Consider the following 20,678-nt stretch of genomic DNA (forward strand, 5'->3'; position numbering starts at 1 on the left):
CCCCTCCATTGATAACATTTGTCCTGCCCGCTCACTTCCAGTTAGCTTTCTCAAAGCACTACCTCATGTACTTTGCCCTAATTCACTTCCATTTCTCCTCCTGTCTTCAGCTCACTTCGCTTACACTTTCTACCATTCTTCTTTAACAAACCATCTCCCTTTTTTCTGCAATTTTTAACTGACTCAAGCTTGTATCTTCCTCCCGCTCTCTCTTAGACCTCCTCTGCCTCTCTTTTCCCCTCCATTCCTCCTCCATATTCCAAGTATACGTCTCCTTATCATAATACTGCACTTCTCCTGACATATCTTGTTCTTGCTTTCTCAAGGGACGCCATTTAACTGGCTGTCACAATCTCCATACCATCAGCACAAACCCCTCCGGATGTAGTGCTCAACAGTGCATCCCACTTATAATGCAGCTGCTTTGTATTGATGTGACACTTTTCAATTTCAAACAAGCGCCCCCCCAAACAAAAACACCACCCCTCAGGGGCTCTCTCCCTTTCCATGCAGGGTCGACCCCTAATCACACTCGCTGTGTTATGTAAAATATTATTACCAAGGAAGTGAGTTTGTGTTTATACAGGACCTCCTACCCCGACCGTAAACCAATCATGTCAATGCGGAACTATATGTACCCCTCCGCATTGTTACAACATTTCGGAGGCGCACAGCGAGGCTACGCTATTGGGTCACTCCCTCCATATTGAGTCTCCGATCACATTTTCAGATCAAGTATAAATTGGCTTAGTCGTTAAGGTTGTAAAAGTTCTGGAAGTGACAGTCTTAAAAACACAATATTTGAATAATCAAATCATTATCTAGTTTATCGTTATTTCCTTTAGAAAATAAAAACAAAACCGTTGATGTGATGTTTGATTTCAGATTCAAATCAAATAAACGAGGAACGACTCTTTACTCGTTTTGTATCTTGTCATCTAATATGAAATATTCATTGGGCAAAAAGTACACAGACCTGTAACAAATAATCAAAATAATTTATTTTGATTCGAAATTTGGCTCAAACTATGTAGCTGCCACTGTCCGGTCTCCCTACATATGCCGCATTTAAAACAACTGGGTACCCGGAAAAAAAACCCAGGTCAAATCATGACGTCAGTGATCTTCAGGTCGGAGCTCTAGACAGAGGCCCGAGTTGGATGACTGTTCAAATCGATTTTTCCCCAGTCGGAGCTAGTTTTTTCCCCCGAGTTCCCAGTGATTTTGAACGCTCCGAAGTCGGAGATTTCCTAATTCCCCGTTGTTTTGAACGCGGCAATAACATGACCACCACTGTGCTGCTCCACAGCAAGCAACTGTAGAATTCAACATGGCTGCCTTGCACGATCAGTAAGGGAGTTATTTTCAAGTCAGAAGCGGATAGTTAGCGTTTCACTATCTAAATCCAGAGAGAAATACATTTTCGTAGCCTGGGCCTATCAAGCAGACCGCGATGGCTCAGTGCGTACAGTCGGTGCAGGAATTCATCCAGGACTCGTTTGTCCCGATGGTGGCGGTCCTGTGCAGCGAAGATGCGGAGAAAGTGACTCGTAAAAACAACCTGAATTTCTCGGAGCTGCTAAGGCCCTTCTGCCGGTTAACATCCGAAGGTAAGGGTTTTGACACACAACAACTAAACGTTTTTATGCTCAAGACCAACACATTACACAGGGACATCTTAAACCAAGCTATGTTTGCGGCATTGTGTGTTCACAATTGTTAACTAGTTAGCATTAGCATGATGTTGTCCTCCTAGCCAACTAAGCTAACGTTAGCCAATTGCATTTATCGCCGTCACTTGGCTGTGTCAAGTCAAGTGACAGGAAGGGCTAACCAGCAGTAGCATACGTGGTGTTGAAACAGGAGCCTTGTCTTGTTTCTTGAATGTGTCACACGATAGGGCCCACTGACACCCGAGATGTCTGCCAGTGTACGGCTGCAACCGCCTTGGGTGCATTTGTAGCGTTTGTTAGTTAAAATTGCTTTCGTTTCAACGCAGCGGGGAAGAGGCCCAAGTCCATTAGGGCCGGGGATGGGAGGGACGACTTGGGAGTTAGCTAAGCTTCGCCTGTCATGCTAATTTAGCTAACTAAATTGCTTAGACACCCTTCCTTGAAGTTATCTGCTTGCTAGTTAGCCAAATTCAGAGGTGTTTAGCCAACTAACACAGTCGTCTCGTGTGACACTGCCACTGACTGAGCAACGCCCAACAACAACATTTGACATAACGTAGCTAGCAAGCTCGCTAACTGGCTAAACAAGATGGATTCTGAGACAGAAATAGACATTCAGTTGAACTTGGATTAAGCAGCCACTAGCCAGAGTGTCTTTGGCTAGAGTAGATGACGGTTGTATTCGTAATTCGGTTTAATGCTGGTTTACCACTGGCATTTAAAACGCCAGGTTACTCATGGCTTGGTTCCTCACTCATTATGTAATCTAGCTAGCTACCAACCCATATCCATCCCGTAGGTATCATATATTTGCAAAGGGCAAGGCCTACCAATCACGTCTAGTGTTTTATTTTTGCTATGGTTCAAGTGAAATTGGAAAACCGCCGTGTTTTGCAAACAACAAGGCTCTAGGTTTTGATTATCAGGCTGTGATAAACTCACAGCCATAAGTGTCATTGCCCTATCATAACCCTAGTTGTCTAATAATGAGTCCTCTCATAGACACAATTTACATTAGATTAATCAAATGTATAATCTCCCCAAGAGAAGAAGAGGAGCAGGAAACAAGGAGTGGCAATTTCACAAAATTCCAGAGAATAAGCTCTTGGTGTGTGTTTAAATTCCAACACATTTAATCTCATTTCTGGAGGAATGTGTCCAGATTGTAGATGGGGCTGACTTGGAGGACATCACTGTGAAGAAGTGCCACAGTGTTTTCCGTAGAGCCCCAAAGTGGAGGGGTCATAATACCCTTAAAACCTAGCAGGGATTTTAGAAACACTTAAAATAAGGGCTGTGTTTCGTGTAGACTTACCCTGGCGTGACGTTTTGATAACCATTTAAATCTCTCTCGGGCAAGGTGACATTCATCAATATATTCAGCTCTATTTACTCTGATTTGAAAATGCTAATTAGCATCAACGTAGACATCATGCCAAACTACAAATCCCTGCAAGATCCTGCGTGTCATCTCTAGCTGACACCTTTGCTAAAAGCTATTGTGTCAAACAGTGGCGACCAGTCATTCAGTGCAGGTGGGGCAGAACCACACTTGTTTTGAGCCCCACCTTTCTAGCCCCAAAAAATAAATCCTATTTTTTGCCATTAAGGGTCACGCATCAGTTTGCAAACAATGTAAAACATATATTTTTTTGTGCAGAATTTTTGTTAATAAAGCCGTATACTAACTTGGTCTCTTTTTTTTTGCTTAAGGCAGCTCCAAAATGCAGGTGTTTCAGCCTAGCTCAGTGCTTTCTGTAGTGGTGGGACAGCCAGCGGAAGATACGGAGCCTAGGGGTTGGTACTTTCTCTAGTTGCGCCGTGATTGGCTCAGTCTTCTGTCACTCATGGGGATACTATGTCATTGCCAAATCTAAGGGTAGAGCTTGAATATTCAAGCCCCTTGGGTGCTGCCATGGAGTTACATTAGAAGTGCCCTCAAGAAGGCACAAGGTCATTGGCCACAGATAAAGTGACGTCAAATCACGTTATATCTACGTTATATCTATCATACTTTCAAAATCTTAGCTAGCAAGCTAGCAGTCATCATGAATCAAGTCAACAATCTACTGGCAAATCTTTTTTTTAATCCTTTTCATATGAAGAGAAATTATAAATAAAACCGATCGGTGCTCATCGGCCATTGGACATAAAAATTACACAAGTTGGAAATCACAAATTCAAAAATCAAATCAAAGTTGATTTGTCACGTGTGCCGAATACAACAGGTGTAGTCCTTACAGTGAAATGCTTACTTACAGGCCCTAACCAACATTGCAATAAAAAAAAAAAAAAAGGTATTAGGTTAACCTCTCTAGGCTAGGCGGGACGAATTCGTCCCACCTACGTAACAGCCACTGCCAGCCTGTGGCGCGATTTTCAAAACCTTAAAAATCCTATTACTTCAATTTCTCAAACATATGACTATTTTACAGCCATTTAAAGATAAGACTCTCGTTAATCTAACCACACTGTCCGATTTCAAAAAGGCTTTACAACGAAAGCAAAACATTAGATTATGTCAGCAGAGTACCAAGCCAGAAATAATCAGACACCCATTTTTCAAGCCAGCATATAATGTCACCAAAACCCAGAAGACAGCTAAATGCAGCACTCACCTTTGATGATCTTCATCAGATGACAACCCTAGGACATTATGTTATACAATACATGCATGTTTTGTTCAATCAAGTTCATATTTATATCAAAAACCAGCTTTTTACATTAGCATGTGACGTTCAGAACTAGCATACCCCCGCAAACTTCCGGGGAATTCGCTAACATTTTACTAAATTACTCACGATAAACGTTCACAAAAAGCATAACAATTATTTTAAGAATTATAGATACAGACCTCCTCTATGCACTCGATATGTCCGATTTTAAAATAGCTTTTTGGTGAAAGCACATTTTGCAATATTCTAAGTACATAGCCCAGGCATCACGGGCTCGCTATTTAGACACCCGGCAAGTTTAGCACTCACCATAATCATATTTACTATTATAAAAATGTCATTACCTTTTGTTGTCTTCGTCAGAATACACACCCAGGACAGCTACTTCAATAACAAATGTTGGTTTGGTCCAAAATAATCCATCGTTATATCCGAATAGCGGCGTTTTGTTCGTATGCGTTCCAGACACTATCTGAAATAGTAAAGAAGTGTCACGCGCTTGGCGCAATTCGTGACAATAAAATTCTAAGTATTCCATTACCGTACGTCGAAGCATGTCAACCGCTGTTTAAAATCAATTTTTTACGACATTTTTCTCGTAGAAAAGCGATAATATTCCGACAGGGAATCTCCTTTTCGGCAAACAGAGGAAAAAAATCCCAAAGGCGGGGGCGGTCGGGGTCACGCGCATAAGCTAGTGTCTCTTGATGGGCCACTTGAGAAAGGCGATAATGTGTTTCAGCCTGGGGCTGGAATGACGACATTCTGTTTTTTCCCGGGCTCTGAGAGCCTATGGAAGACGTGGGAAGTGTCACGTTAGAGCAGAGATCCTTAGTAAATGATAGAGATGGAAAAGAAGTTCAACAAATGGTCAGACAGGCCACTTCCTGTAAAGGAATCTCTCAGGTTTTGACCTGCCATTTGAGTTCTGTTATACTCACAGACACCATTCAAACAGTTTTAGAAAATTTAGGGTGTTTTCTATCCATATGTAATAAGTATATGCATATTCTAGTTACTGAGTAGGAGTGGTAACCAGATTAAATCGGGTATGTTTTTTATCCAGCCGTGTCAATGCTGCCCCCTAGCCCTAACAGGTTAACAATAGATAAGTAAAGAAATAAAAACAACAGTAAAAAGACAGTGAAAAATAACAGTAGCAAGGCTGTATACAGGCAGTGGTTAGTCAGGCTAGTTGAGGTAGTATGTACATGTAGGTATAGTTAAAGTGACTATGAATATATGATAAACAGAGTAGCAGTAGAGTTAAAGAGGGGTTGGTGGGTGGCGGACACAATGCAGATAGTCCTGGTAGCCAACGTGCGGGGGCACCGGTTAGTCAGGCTAATTGAGGTAGTATGTACATTAATGTATGGTTAAAGTGACTATGCATGTATGATAAACAGAGAGCAGCAGCGTAAAAGAGGGGTTGGGGGGGCGGGCCAATGCAAATAGTCCGGTAGCCGTTTGATTACTTGTTCAGGAGTCTTATGGCTTGGGGGTAAAAGTTGTTGAGAAGCCTTTTGGTCCTAGACTTGGTGTTCCGGTACCGCTTGCCATGTGGTAGTAGAGAGAACATTCTATGACTGGGGTGGCTGGGGTCTTTGACAATTTTTAGGGCCTTCCTCTGACACCGCCTGGTGTAGAGGTCCTGGATGGCAGGCAGTTTAGCTCCATTGATGTACTGGGCCGTACGCACTACCCAGGATGCTCTCTATGTTGCATTTGTAGAATTTTTTTGAGGATCTGAGGACCAATGCAAAATCTTTTTAGTTTCCTGAGGGGGAGTAGGCTTTGTCGTGCCCTCTTCGCGATTGTCTTGGTGCGTTTGGACCATTCTAGTTTGTTGGTGATGTGGACACCAAGGAACTTGAAGCTCTCAACCTGCTCCACTACAGCCCCGTCAATGAGAATGGGGGCGTGCTCGGTCCTCCTTTTCCTGTAGTCCACAATCATCTCCTTAGTCTTGATTATATGTTGAGGGATAGGTTGTTATTCTGGCACCACCCGGCTAGGTCTCTGACCTCCTCCCTATAGGCTGTCTCGTCGGTGATCAGGCCTACCACTGTTGTCATCAGCAAACATAATGATGGTGTTGGAGTTGTGCCTGGCCAAACAGTCGTGGGTGAACAGGGAGTACAGGAGGGGACTGAGCACACACCCCTGAGGGGCTCCAGTGTTGAGGATTAGCGTGGCCGAGGGTGTTGTGGTGTTGAATGCTGAGCTGTAGTTATTGAAAAGCATTCTCAATTAAGTGTTCCTTTTGTCCAGGTGGGAAAGGGCAGTGTGGAGTACAATAGAGATTGTATCATCTGTGGATCTGTTTGGGCGGTATGCAAGTTGGAGTGGGTCTAGGGTTTCTGGGATAATGGTGTTGTGAGCCATGACCAGCCTTTCAAAGCACTTCATGGCTACAGCCGTGAGTGCTACGGGTCTGTAGTCATTTAGGCCTGCATGAGAGCTGATGCTCTCATGCATGCCTCAGTGTTGCTTGCCTCGATTCGAGCATAGAAGTAATTTAGCTCGTCTGGTAGGCTCGTGTCAATGGGCAGCTTGCAGTTGTTTCCCTTTTGTAGTCTGTAATAGTTTGCCACATAAGACTAGTGTCGGAGACGGTGTAGTACGATTCACTCTTAGCCCTGTTTTGGCGCTTTGCCTGCTTGATGGTTTGTCGGAGGGCATAGCAGGATTTCTTATAAGCCTCTGGGTTAGAGTCCCGCACCTTTAAAGCGGCAGCTCTACCCTTTAGCTCAGTGTGAATGTTGCCTGTCATCCAGGGCTTCTGGTTGGGGTATGTACGTTCAGTCACTGTGGGGACGACGTTCTCGATGCACTTATTGATAAAGCCAGTGACTAATGTGGTGTACTCCTCAATGCCATCGAAAGTATCCCAGAACATGTTCCAGTCTGTGGTAGCAAAACAGTCCTGTAGTTTAGCATCTGCTTAATCTGGCCACTTTTTTTATAGACCGAGTCTCTGGTGCTTCCTGCTTAAATGTTTCTTGTAAGCAGGAATCAGAAGGATAGAATTGTGGTCAGATTTACCAAATGGAGGGAGAGGGAGAGCTTTGTATGCATCTCTGTGTGTGGAGTACAGGTGATCTAGAAATGTTTTTTCCCTCTGGTTGCGTATTTAACATGTTGATAGAAATTTGGTAGAACTGATTTAAATTTCCCTGCATTAAAATCCCTGGCCACTAGCAGCTCCACCTCTGGGTGAGCGGTTTCCTGTTTGCTTATTTCCTTATACAGCTGACTGAGTGCAGTCTTAGTGCCAGCGTCTGTGGTGGTAAATAAACAGCCACGAAAAGTTTGGCTGAGAACTCTCTTGGCAAATAGTGTGGTCTACAGTTTATCATAAGATACTCTACTTCAGGCGAGCAAAATCTAGAGACTTCCTTATATTTCGTGCACCGGTCTGCACCAGACAGACTGAAATTACGGATTGACTCTTATCCGCTCGTCGTCCTCTTATGCCATAGTTTGTACATCTCAATGGTCAGTTGGAACTAGATGTTGACTGATTTAATCGGAATGTCGGAGTAATTAGGGCCGATTTCAAGTTTTCATAACAATCGGTAATTGGCATTTTTGGGTGCCGATTATGGCGGATTTATATTGCAATCCACGAGGAGACTGCGTGGCAGGCTGACCACCTGTTACGTGAGTGCAGGCAGCAAGGAGCCATGGTAAGTTGCTAGCTAGCATTAAACTTATCTTTTAAAAAACAATCGATCTTAACATAATCACTAGTTAACTACACACGGTTGATGATATTACTAGTTTAACTAGTTTGTCTTGCGGTGCATTTAATCAATGCGGTGCCTGAAATTGACACTTCTCTTGCGTTCAGTGTAAGCAGAGTCAAGGTATATGCAGCAGTTTGGGTCGCCTGGCTCGTTGCGAACTGTGTGAAGACCATTTCTTCCTAACAAAGACGGTAATTAATTTCCAGAATTTTACATTATTATGACATAACGTTGAATGTGTAACAGCAATATTTAGACTTAAGGTTGCCACCCGTTCGATTAAAATGCGTAACGGTTCTGTATTTCACTGAAAGAATAGTTTTTTAAATTTTATTTTTTTAAATGATAGTTTCCGGATTTGACCATATTAATGACCTAAGGCTTGTATTTCTGTGTGTTTATATTATAATTAAGTCTATGATTTGATATTTGATAGAGCAGTCTGACTGAGCGGTGGTAGGCAGCAGCAGGCTCATAAGCATTCATTCAAACCGCACTTTTCTCTGTTTGCTTGAAGCACAGCACTGTTTATGACTTCAAGCCTATCAACTCCCGAGATTAGGCTGGCAATACTATAGTGCCTATAAGAACATCCAATAGTCAAAGGTCTATGAAATACAAATGGTATAGAGCGAAATAGTCCTATAATAACTACAACCTAAAACTTCTTAACTGGGAATGTTGAAGACTCATGTTAAAAGGAACCACCAGCTTTCATATGTTCTGAGCAAGGAACTTAAACGTTAGCTTTTTTACATATTGCACTTTTACTTCTCCAACACTGTTTTTGCATTATTTAAACCAAATTGAGCACGTTTAATTATTTATTTGAGACTAAGTACATTTTTATATTAAGTTAAAATAAGTGTTCATTATTCATTCAGTATTGTTGTAATTGTCATTATTACAAATATATATTAACTTTTTTATCGGTATTGGCTTTTTTGGTCTTCCAATAATCGGTATCGGCGTTGAAAAATCATCTGTTGACCTCTAGTAGAAACCACATTTGTTTAAGCAAGTCAGCCATATCAGCAATGTATTTTTTTAAAGCCATTAAATGAGGCTGAATGAACTTTTTCGCTGCCAGAAAGGCTCTGCTGATAGCCAGGTGTAGCAGTGGTAAGGTGTTGGGACTGCTATTGGGATTGCTATTGGAACCGCTTTATGTAGACTCTAACAGTGTGTGGGCACCATTTGTCACTGTGATAGTGCAACTAATGTGTTTCGTGTTGTGGTATGGGTTTGTTGGCATGCATCTAAAACATTTTTTATTTACTTTGCCCCACCAAGATTTACATGCTAATTGCCACTGGTGTCAACTTAAAACATAGCCCTTATTTTAAGTGTTTCTGAAATCCCCCTATGGGTAATAACAATTAGAACCATTTCCCTGTTTGACCCCAAGGTTTTATGGGTATGACTCATACTGTGGTACTCTATTTGCGCCGGCTGTCGGTTAGACTAATTGTCGGCTACATTTTCCACTAAGCTACTTTTCAGTTTAGTTTCAATTTGCTAGTCCCTCGTGCCCTCTCCCGCTTGAATGAATGATATGCATCTTCTAGCGATCTATTGATTGGATGGGCGCCTGTCAGTCACAAAGCGAGCGATGACAGGGAAACACAGCAGAGAGGAAGAGTGGGGTTTCTCTTCTGCCAACAATCTTGTCCAAAAATAAGCCCAATGGGCTTATTTTGGTCTGTGTGTGTTCACAAATCCACCAATTTGTGTAGGCGTTTGCAATGATGATAAATGGAAAGGCTTTCCTAAAAACCTTCTCAATGAAATGTTAACTACAAAGTAGCCGATGCTTACCTGGCAGAATGATATCATGATTATTTTCATCAATCCAGTGGATATTTGCTTTGCAAACTCTTTGAGAGGGAAAACCAATGTAGGCTATTTACTTCCCTTCCCTTTTCTGTTTTAATAAATGGCATCTTTTGAAACAAATATTGTAGCAATTCATATCTTGCATTAAATAAGACTAACTGAAGAAAGAGGGGAGAAAAACGACTGATATTTTTATGTTCAAATGTGGGTGGGGTTAAATGTGGAATGCCTGGTCAAGTGCACAGCCAACACTTCATGTCCTTTCAGAGAGGTCACCATTCTAACTTATCTATAAATTAATATATTAATTGTTGCCCAAAACCTTGCCACAGTGCCAAAGGTAAGATTTCTCAATTTCTGCATAATATTTAGTGTGTATTGACAAATGAATGAACTACTTTTACTGTAACTGTTTAGCTCACTGATATATCTTAGCTAACAATTGTTAATCTTATTAAATTATGCTATACAGCCAAAACGACTATCTATTGCTAGACTAGAGATACGCCCTAGCTATAGTTAGTCATTGGTTGCACATCTAACTAGCTGGAATGAAGCAAGGGTATGAATAGTAGACATGCAAGTGTATCCATTCACTGTTTACAACAGGTTTTCAGCTACCCAGACCTGTCTGATCAGCCTGATGGGGTGCCGTTGGTTTGTCCAGTTTACACCTGTGCTAATCTGTGTGTATAGCAATGGAATTAAACATCCAACCAATGCATCAAGTGTCGTGCTGTAGGTCCACCACACACCCGAAGGGTTGTGGGGTCCTGTCCAGAAACAACCCCTAGACATAGACACTTGTTGAGATCTGAGACAATTGGACACGTGTAAGCAAAATTCCACCAAGCCTATCAGAGGGTAAGATGGCGCGCTTAGTGTCACCACCCATCAATCCCTCTCAGATCTCACGTTTCTCGACTCTGGGCAGTAAGGGTTGTTTCTGGACAGGCCATGGGTATTATGGTAGCTCAGTCAGTCTGGCACTGTCAAAAAATATGAATAGTTGTCATAATTGCTTCGTCTGTCCTTGGGAGAATCTCAATTGCATTTCCTTGATTCATTGCATCCTCTCTCCTCCTCAAAATCCATTGAATGAGGTCAGTTTCCTCCCCTCTCACCTTCTTATCCAATGGGTTTTGAGAAGGAGAGAGGATGTGAGGAATGAAGGAAATGCAATTGAGATTCTCTCTCCCCTTGTTTCCACCATTCATCACCTCATAGCACATGGGAGAGGGAAGGTTCTTCCCCTCAGGCTCCAATGCACTTTCAAGTAGAGGCAAGTTATGGAGGAAACATGGACAAAGGACGCAAGAATGTGATGTCTAGTTTTCTCACACACACACACACGCTGCTTGAAGTGTTTACTGATTATTTGGATTTATTTAACTAGTCAAGTCAGTTAAGATCGAATTCTTATTTACAATGACGGCCAAACCCGGACGACACTGGGCCAATTTTGCACCGTCCTATGGGACTCCCAATCATGGCCGAATGTGATACAGCCTGGATTCGAACCAGGGACTGTAGTGATGCCTCTTGCACTGAGATGCAGTTCCTTAGACTGCTGAGCCAAATTATAATTTAATTATTGGTTATTATTGTCAATGTTTTTTGTTGTTGTTGACAGAACCCATTGTATAATATGAACTAAAGAAATGCTGTTTTTCTTTTGCATTCTTCTGGGAGGTTTAGCATGGCTGGAAATGATAGAGAAGTTGACTATTTGAAGCACAAATAGACCAGGCTACTAGGCATGACAAAAACAGTGTCCATGTGACATTTTGAATGATTGTTTTGTTGTTGCTAGGAGTTATGGCCTCATTGTGCCTATCGAGACTCTTATTCCGGTAACTACACATGTGAAGCTGCAAGAAAATCCTATTTAAATCTGTCATACCTTTTTGAAATGTTGACCTTGATGTTACACATTTGCCTATTTATGGATAGAAATACCTATTTCAGATACAATAAAGGCATTAGAATGTACCAGAGGCTGCCACAAATATAGCTCCTTCTGCACTAAACATCACACTGGATGCAAGCCTCCCTGGACCCCCCTGGGCTGGGGGCACTGGCTGGCTACTCTTTCTATTTGCTCGCTGCTCTGTTCTTGTGGAAAACACTACTACCATAAGTTACATGGCCAGTTGCTACTATAACCTCACATGAACAAAGCTTTATTTAGCAAAATATCATGTATGTGAATGCCAATAAGTGTTTTTTTTTTTTTTGTGTGTGTGGGTGGTGGGGGGGGGGGGCGTGCGTGCGTGCGTATGTATGTGAGACTCGGTGCATGCTCAGTTGTCCGGTTGTCCTCACCCTTGATAATGTTAGTGGTAGTCAAAAGTAGTTAGGCATTGGCCCTCAGTCTTGTTTAACACTTTTCATTTGATCTGTCATAGGTTAGTTTATGTAAGGGACCCTTATTTATCATATATAGGCCTAAACATCTTCACTGACATTAACCAAACTAACCACATCCCCTTCCTTTTTAAAGTAACTGCCCAGTGTTTCTAGATATGATATGTAATTACTTACAATATGTGTGAAATCGTTTTCCTTCCAAAAATGGGTAACTATGTTAAAAAGCAGCTTTTGTGTTGGAAAGGGTGTACCCCAACAACAGAATGGTGGGGCGTATACCGGTCATTAACAATATTCATGCAATTAGACCACTGATTGGCCAGCTCATCCTTCTCAGGAGTATGATGTCATACTTTGAAGAAATGGCAAGCATTTTGAAATGTCTGTTTTGAGATACAAGTTTGAGGTGGTATTTTAAGTGTTTCTTTGGGGGGGGGGGGGTTCTCCAAATTATGCATTGGCCACATACGAGTATAAGACTAGTCAATAACTTTATTTGGGTATGAGTTAACAGAATATGAACTTTTCAAAAGTGAGGTTTTACTGGACAGTTACTTTAAAATCTGACTGCCTATATACAGTGGCAAGAGAAAGTATGTGAACCTCTTGGAATTACCTGGATTTCTGCATAAATTGGTTATAAGATTCGAACTGATCTTCATCTAAGTGACAACAATAGACAAATGTAGTGTGCTTAAGCTGACACAGCAATTATTGTATTTTTCTTGTCTATATTGAATACATAATTTAAACATTCACAGTGTAGGTTGGAAAAAGTATTTGAGCCCCTAGGCTAATGACTTCTCCAAAAGCTAATTGGAGCCAGGAGTCAGCTAACCTGGAGTCCAATCAGTGAGACGAGATTGGAGATGTTGGTTAGAGCAGCCTGATGCCTCATTGCCTGATGCCTCGAACAAAAGATATCTCAGAAGACCAAATATTAAGAATTGTTGACTTGCATAAAGTTGGTAAGTGTTACAAAATTATCTCTAAAAGCCTTGATGTTCATCAGTCCACGGTAAGACAAATTGTCTGAAAATGGAGAAAGTTGAGCACTGTTGCTACTTTCCCTAGGAGTGGCCATCCTTCAAAGTTGACTGCAAGAGCACAGTGCAGAATGCTCAATGAGGTTAAGAAGAATCCTAGAGTGTCAGCTAAAGACACAGAAATCTCTGGAACACGCACACATCTCTGTTGACGAGTCTACGATACGTAAAACACTAAACAAGAATGGTGTTCATGGGAGGACACCACGGAAGAAGACTGCTGTCCAAAAAAACATTGCTGTACGGCTGAAGTTTGCAAAAGTGCACCTGAATGTTCCACAGCACTACTGGCAAAATATTCTGTGGACAGATGAAACTACAGTTGTTGTTTGGAAGGAACACAACACTGTGTGGAGGAAAAAAGGCACAGCACACCAACATCAAAACCTAATCTCAACTCTGAAGTATGGCGGAGGGAGCATCATGGTTTGGGGCTGCTTTGCTGCCTCAGGGCCTGGACAGCTTGCTATCATCGACAGAAAAATGAATTCCCAAGTTTATCAAGACAGCCTTACATTCTCCTGCAAAATATCTGTCCGCCAATTGAAGCTCAACAGAAGTTGGGTGACGCAACAGAACAACGACCCAAAACATAAAGTTAATCAACAACAGAATGGCTTCAACAGAAGAAAATACGCCTTCTGGAGTGGCCCAGTCAGATTCCTGACCTCAACCCGATTGAGATGCTGTGGCATGACCTCGAGCAGTTCACACCAGACATCCTAAGAATATTGCTGAACTGAAACAGTTTTGTAAAGAGGAATGGTCTAAAATTCCTCCTGTCCATTGTGCAGGTCTGGTCCACAACTAACAGAAAACATTTGGTTGAGGTTATTGCTACCAAAGTAGGGTCACCCAGTTTTTAAATCCAATGGTTCACATACTTTTCCCACCCTGCACTGTGAATGTTTACACGGTGTGTTCAATAAAGACATGAAAACGTTTAATTGTTTATTAGTTTAAGCAGACTGTGTTTTTCTATTGTTCTGACCTAGATGAAGATCAGATCAAATTTTATGACCAATTTATGCAGAAATTCTGGTATTTCCAAAGGGTTCACATACTTTGAGTTTCTTACAATTGAAGAAAGGGCCCATGGACTCTTGATCTAGTGGTATGGAAGACTACATAAATTTGGTCTTTAACTTGTCATGGTCTCAACTCACTGGGTCTGGATCTTGGGACCAATGTCCTGGTATAAATCTTGTTTTTGGCTCCTGGATATTACCTTGATCTTTTGTTTACAAACCATAAGCCACTCAATTTGAAGAAGACAATGCTCTCTGATCATCAGCTGATCACTCCCAACCCATAGGAAACCCACCCAGTTGACTAATTTTAAATGGCAATGTCGATAGTAAACAAGTTAATGCCAAAATAAAGATGGGTAAAGTGATAATCTAAACATCTAACATAATTAATTAGATGCATAAGTAATTCAATCAAGTTTCAGATTCATATAATAAAAATCTGACTGGGTAAAATAGATTTTCTCAATTCAATTTAAAGGTTTTGAAAATGAGGTAAATGTATGTTTTTACTATTTTAATTTGATATGCAAATAAAATGTCAACAATTCATCTTTAATTGAAGTTTAATCAAAATGATCACTACTGTGCATGATTCATCCTTTATCACTGAATCATTAGAGGTGAGTTAAATAAACGATGTCGAGGAGAGGCTGCCCTCCCTTTTCGGTGAAAAGATTTTCTGAGTTTTTACCAGTTAGCCCTTACTAAAACTGCTACACTACAGCTGCTCCAGTCAGAACAGTTACTGGGTATGTGAGGCTTAACATTTTTAGGAGGGTATAATGCTCTTATGCATTACTAAAGAAATGAAAATCTAAGTTTACAGTATAATTTGAGGATCTTTACACCAGACATCCTAAGTATATTGCTGAACTGAAACAGTTTTGTAAAGAGGAATGGTCTAAAATTCCTCCTGACCATTGTGCAGGTCTGGTCCGCAACTACAGAAAACATTTGGTTGAGGTTATTGCTGCCAAAGGAGGGTCAACCAGTTATTGATTCCAAGGGTTCACATACTTTTCCCACCCTGCACTGTGAATGTTTACATGGTGTGTTCAATAAAGACATGAAAACGTTTATTAGTTTTAGCAGACTGTTTGTCTATTGTTGTGACCTAGATGAAGATCAGATCAAATTTATGCAGAAATTCAGGTATTTCCAAAGGGTTCACATACTTTCTCTTGCCACTGTATGTGTTTCAGCATGTTCGATGGGATCAATTTTAAACAAGACGTTGTTTTGAGATGCAAGATAACTGATTCTAGACTACATTGACTGTATATCTCAAACACACTTTCTGTCTCGTAGGTCACATGAGGGACCCCAACAACCAGGTGCAGGTGGTGAAGAACCTTCGCATCAGCGTCAACAATGTGGTGACACGCCCTTCTGTCCCTGCCTCCGGCGTCCCTGGCCATGCCCACCGACGGCTGCTCAGCGAGGTGGTGTTGACATGCCAACCGGCTGAGGGTGGTGTTGCCAATGTCATTACTGCTGGCGACTATGACCTCAATATTAGTGGTGAGTATATCGAGAAGCGGGGATGAGGGTGGGTTTAGAAGCAGGAGAGAGGGCAAGGGATGGACTGAGCAACATGGAATGGCAAAAAAAGAGGTGGTCTTGAGAGTGAAAGGGAGAGAAGACATGGGGTACATTCAATTAGTTGCAGTGGTTTCAGAAAGTATTCACAGCCCTTGACTTTTTCCACATTTTGTTGTTACAAGTTGGGATTTAATTGCCTTTTTTTGTCAACGATCTACACAAAATACTCATGTCAAGGTGGAAGGAAAATTAGAACATTTGTAAAAATAAAATCTTCATTACATAACTATTCAACACCCCTGAGTCAATCCATGTTAGAATCACCTTTGGCAATGATAACAACCAAGTTTTTTTGGGTCTCTAAGAGCTTTTCACACCTGGATTGTGCAACATTTGCCTAATTATTATTTTCTAAATTCATCAAGTTCTGTCAAATTGCTTGTTGATCATCGCTGGACAACCATTTTCAGGTTTTGCCATAGATTTTCAAGTAGATTCAAGTCAACTGTAACTCGGCAACTCGGGAACATTCACGGTCTTCTTGGTCAGCAACTCAGTGCAGATTTGGCCTTGTGTTTTAGGTTATTGTCCTGCTGAAAAGTGAATTCATCTCGCAGTTTCTGGTGCAAAGCAGACTGAACCAGGTTTTCCTCTAGAATATTTGCCTGTGCCTAGCTCCATTCTGTTTATTTTTATCCTGAAAAACGACCTAGTCCTTAACTCCGCTAGCGGAACGCCTCACCAATATCCAATGGTAGAGCGTGGCGCGAAATACAAAAACCTTAAAAATGCTATAACTTCAATTTCTCAAACATATGACTATTTTACACCATTTGAAAGATAAGACTCTTGTTAATCCAACCACATTGTCCGATTTCAAAAAGGCTTTACAGCGAAAGCAAAACATTAGATTATGTCAGAGTACCCAGCCCAAAATTTTCAAAGCAAGCATATATGTCACAAAAACCCAAACCACAGCTAAATGCAGCACTAACCTTTGATGATCTTCATCAGATGACACTCCTAGGACATTGTTATACAATACATGCATGTTTTGTTCAATCAAGTTCATATTTATATCAAAAACCAGCTTTTTACATTAGCATGTGATGTTCAGAACTAGCATACCCACCGCAAACTTCTGGTGAATTTACTAAATTACTCATCATAAACGTTGACAAAATACATACCAATTATTTAAAGAATTATAGATACAGAACTCCTTTATGCAATCGCTATGTCAGATTTTAAAATAGCTTTTCGGCGAAACCACATTTTGCAATATTCTGAGTACATAGCTCAGCCATCACAGGCTAGCTATTCAGACACCCGCCAACTTCGGGGCTCATTAAACTCAGAATTACTATTAGAAAAATTGGATTACCTTTGCTGTTCTTCGTCAGAATGCACTCCCAGGACTTCTACTTCAACAACAAATGTTGTTTTGGTTCCAAATAATCCATAGTTTTGTTTGTGCGTTCAGGTCACTATCCAAAGGGTAACGCGCGAGCGCATTTCGTGACAAAAAATGTCAATGTTCCTTTACCGTACTTAGAAGCATGTCAAACGCTGTTTTATAATAAATTTTTATGCTATTTTTCTCGTAAAATAGCGATAATATTCCAACCGGACAATGTTGTATTCATTCAAAGAGGGAAAGAAAAAAAATGGCAGTCTCGTGAACGCGCATCTTCAGTCTCTCTGTCACCAGGCAGACCACTGACAAACTGAGCTGCTGTTATCTGCCCAGAGACAGGAGACTCGTCAATCCGGTTTCTGAAGGCTTTAGAGAGCCAATGGAAGCCTTAGAAAGTGTCACGTAACAGCACAGATACTGTAATTTTGATAGAGATGCAACAGAAGGACTACAAATTGTCAGACACGCCACTTCCTGCTTGGAATCTTCTCAGGTTTTGGCCTGCCATATGAGTTCTGTTATACTCACAGACACCATTCAAACAGTTTTAGAAACGTTAGGGTGTTTTCTATCCAAATCTACTAATAGTATGCATATTCTCGTTTCTGGGCAAGAGTAGTAACCAGTTTAAATCGGGTACGTTTTTTTATCCGGCTGTGAAAATACTGCCCCCTATCCCAGACAGGTTAACGATTACAAGCATACCTGTAACATGATGCAGCCTCCACTATGCTTGAAAGTATGGAGAGTGGTACTCTGTATTGTGTTGTATTGGATTTGCCCCAAACGTAACACTTTGTATTCAGGAGAAAATTGCTTAGCCACATTTTTTTGAATATTTCTATGCTGTACAGGCTTCCTCCGTTTCATTGTCAATTAGGTTAGTGTTGTGGAGTAACTACGATGTTGTTGATCCATCCTCAGTTTTCTCCTTTCACATCCATTAAATGTTTTAAAGTCACTATTGGCCTCATGGTGAAATCCCTGAGTTGTTGTTTTCCTTCCTCTCCAGCAACTGAGTTAGGAAGGATGCCTGAGTCTTTGTAGTGACTGGCTATATTTAAATTTTTTTGAAGAAAAAAAAAAAATTGGAGGCTGATCAGCTTTAATATTGTGGACAGAAGGTTGCCTCTGTCAATGTATTGTTTGCATTTCCAATCCCCCATATGAAATGCTTACTTTACAATCCCTTAACCTGCAGTGCAGTTCAAGAAGAGTTAAGAAAATATTTACCAAGTAGACAAAAATATAAAAAGTAACACAATAAGAATAACAATGAGGTTAAATACAGGGGGCACCAGTACCGAGTCAGTGTGCGGGGGTACAGGTCAGTTGAAGTAATTTGTACATGTAGGTGGGGGTGAAGTGACTATGCATAGATGATAAACAGCGAGTAGCAGCACTGTACAAAAGGGGTGGGGGGGTCAATGTAAGTTGTCCGGTGGCGATTTTTATTAATTGCTCAGCAGTCTTATGACTTGGGGGTAGAAGCTGTTGAGGAGCCTCTTGTTCCTAGATCTAGCGCTCTGGTACCGCTTGCCGTGTGGTAGCAGAGAAAACCGTGTATAACTTATGTGACTGGAGTCTCTTACAATTTATGGGCTTTCCTCTTACACCGCCTACTATATAGGTCCTGGATGGCAGGAAGCTTGGCCCCAGTGATGTACTGGGCCGTTTGCACTACCCTCTGTAGTGCCTTAAGGTCAGATGCCGAGCAGCTGCCATACCAGGTGGTGATGTAACTGGTCACGATGCTCTCGATGGTGCAGCTGTCAAATCTTTTCAGTCTCCTGAGGGGGAAAAGGTAGGTGTTTAGTCCCAGAGTCCTTAGCTTAGTGATGAGCTTTGTGGGCACTGGTGTTGAACGCTGAGCTGTAGTCAATGAACAGCATTCTCACATAGGTGTTCCTTTTGTCCAGGTGAGAAAGGGCGGTGAGGAGTGCAATAGAGATTGCATCATCTGTGGATCTGTTGGGGTGGTATGTGAATTGGAGTGGGTCTAGGGTGTCCGGGAGGATGCTCTTGATGTGAGCGGTAATCGGGGCGGTAATCATTTAGGGAGGTTAGCTTCGCTTCCTTGGGCATGGGGACTATGGTGGTCTGCTTGAAACATGTAGGTTTTACTGACTGGGTCAGGGAGAGGTTGAAAATGTCAGTGAAGACACTTGCCAGTTTGTCCGCGCATGCTTTGAGTACATGTCCTGGTAATCCGTCTGGCCCAGCGGCTTTGAATGTTGACCTGTTTAAAGGTTTTGTTCACATCGGCTGCCGAGAGGGTTATCACACAGTCATCCAGAACAGCTGGTGCTCTTGTGCATGCTTCATTGTTGCTTGCCTCGAAGCGAGCGTAAAAGGCATTTAGCTCGTCTGGTAGGCTGTCACTGGGCAGCTCGCGTCTGGGTTTCCCTTTGTAGTCCGTAATAGTTTTCAAGCCCTGCCACATCTGACGAGCGTCGGAGCATGTGTAGTAGGATTCAATCTAAATCCTGTATTGATGCTTTGCTTGTTTGATGGTTCGTCTGAGGGCATAGCGGGATTTCTTATAAGCGCCTGGACTAGTCTCCCGCTCCTTGAAAGCGGAAGCTCTAGCCTTTAGCTCGATGCAGATGTTGCCTGTTATCCATGGCTTCTGGTTGGGATATGTACGTACAGTCAGTGTGGAGACTACGTCATCGATGCACTTATTGATGAAGCCGATGACTGAGGTGGTGTTTTCCTCAATGCCTTTGGATGAATCCCGGAACATATTCCAGTCTGTGCTAGCAAAACAGTCCTGTAGTTTAGCATCTGTGTCATCTGACCACTTCCTTATTGAGTGAGTCACTGGTACTTCCTGCTTCAGTTTTTGCTTGTAAGCAGGAATCAGGAGGATAGAATTGTGGTCAGATTTGCCAAATGGAGGGCAGGGGAGAGCTTTGTATGCATCTGTGTGTGGAGTAAAGGTGGTCTAGGATTTTTTTTTTTCTTCTCTGGTTGCACATGTGACATGCTGGTGTAAATTTGGTAAAACTGATTTAATTTTGCCTGCATTAAAGTCCCCGGCCACTAGGAGCGCCACTTCTGGTTGAGTATTTCCTTCTTTGCTTATGGCCTTATAGAGTTGGTTGAGAGTGGTCTTATTGCCAGCATCCGTTCTGTGGTGGTAAATAGACGGCTATGAATAATATAGATAGTGTGGTCTACAGCTTATCATAAGGTACTCTACCTCAGGCGAGCAATACCTCGAGACTTCTTTAATATTAGACATTGCGCACTAGCTGTTATTGACAAATTGACACACAGCCCCACCCCTCGTCTTACCAGAGGTAGCGTCTCTATTCTGCCGGTGCATAGGAAATC

At 41.8% G+C, this 20,678-nt stretch overlaps 1 protein-coding gene across 3 annotated transcripts in view; it reads left to right on the plus strand.

Moving 5' to 3' along the window:
- Positions 1-1,173: 1,173 nt before the first annotated feature.
- The window catches only part of LOC106584195 (trafficking protein particle complex subunit 8), a 105,975-nt gene continuing 86,470 nt past the window's right edge, over positions 1,174-20,678 (plus strand). For 2 of the 3 annotated variants that reach the window (XM_014169189.2, XM_014169191.2), the window contains exons 1-2: positions 1,174-1,610; positions 15,689-15,901. In XM_014169189.2, coding sequence (XP_014024664.1) covers positions 1,454-1,610; positions 15,689-15,901 — 370 coding nt within the window. In that variant the 5' untranslated portion in view covers positions 1,174-1,453. The remainder of the gene's footprint in view (positions 1,611-15,688; positions 15,902-20,678) is intronic. The other variant, XM_014169190.2, reaches the window with a different exon arrangement.

The sequence above is a fragment of the Salmo salar genome, chromosome ssa23 (assembly GCF_905237065.1).
Source record: "Salmo salar chromosome ssa23, Ssal_v3.1, whole genome shotgun sequence".
Taxonomy (NCBI): domain Eukaryota; kingdom Metazoa; phylum Chordata; class Actinopteri; order Salmoniformes; family Salmonidae; genus Salmo; species Salmo salar.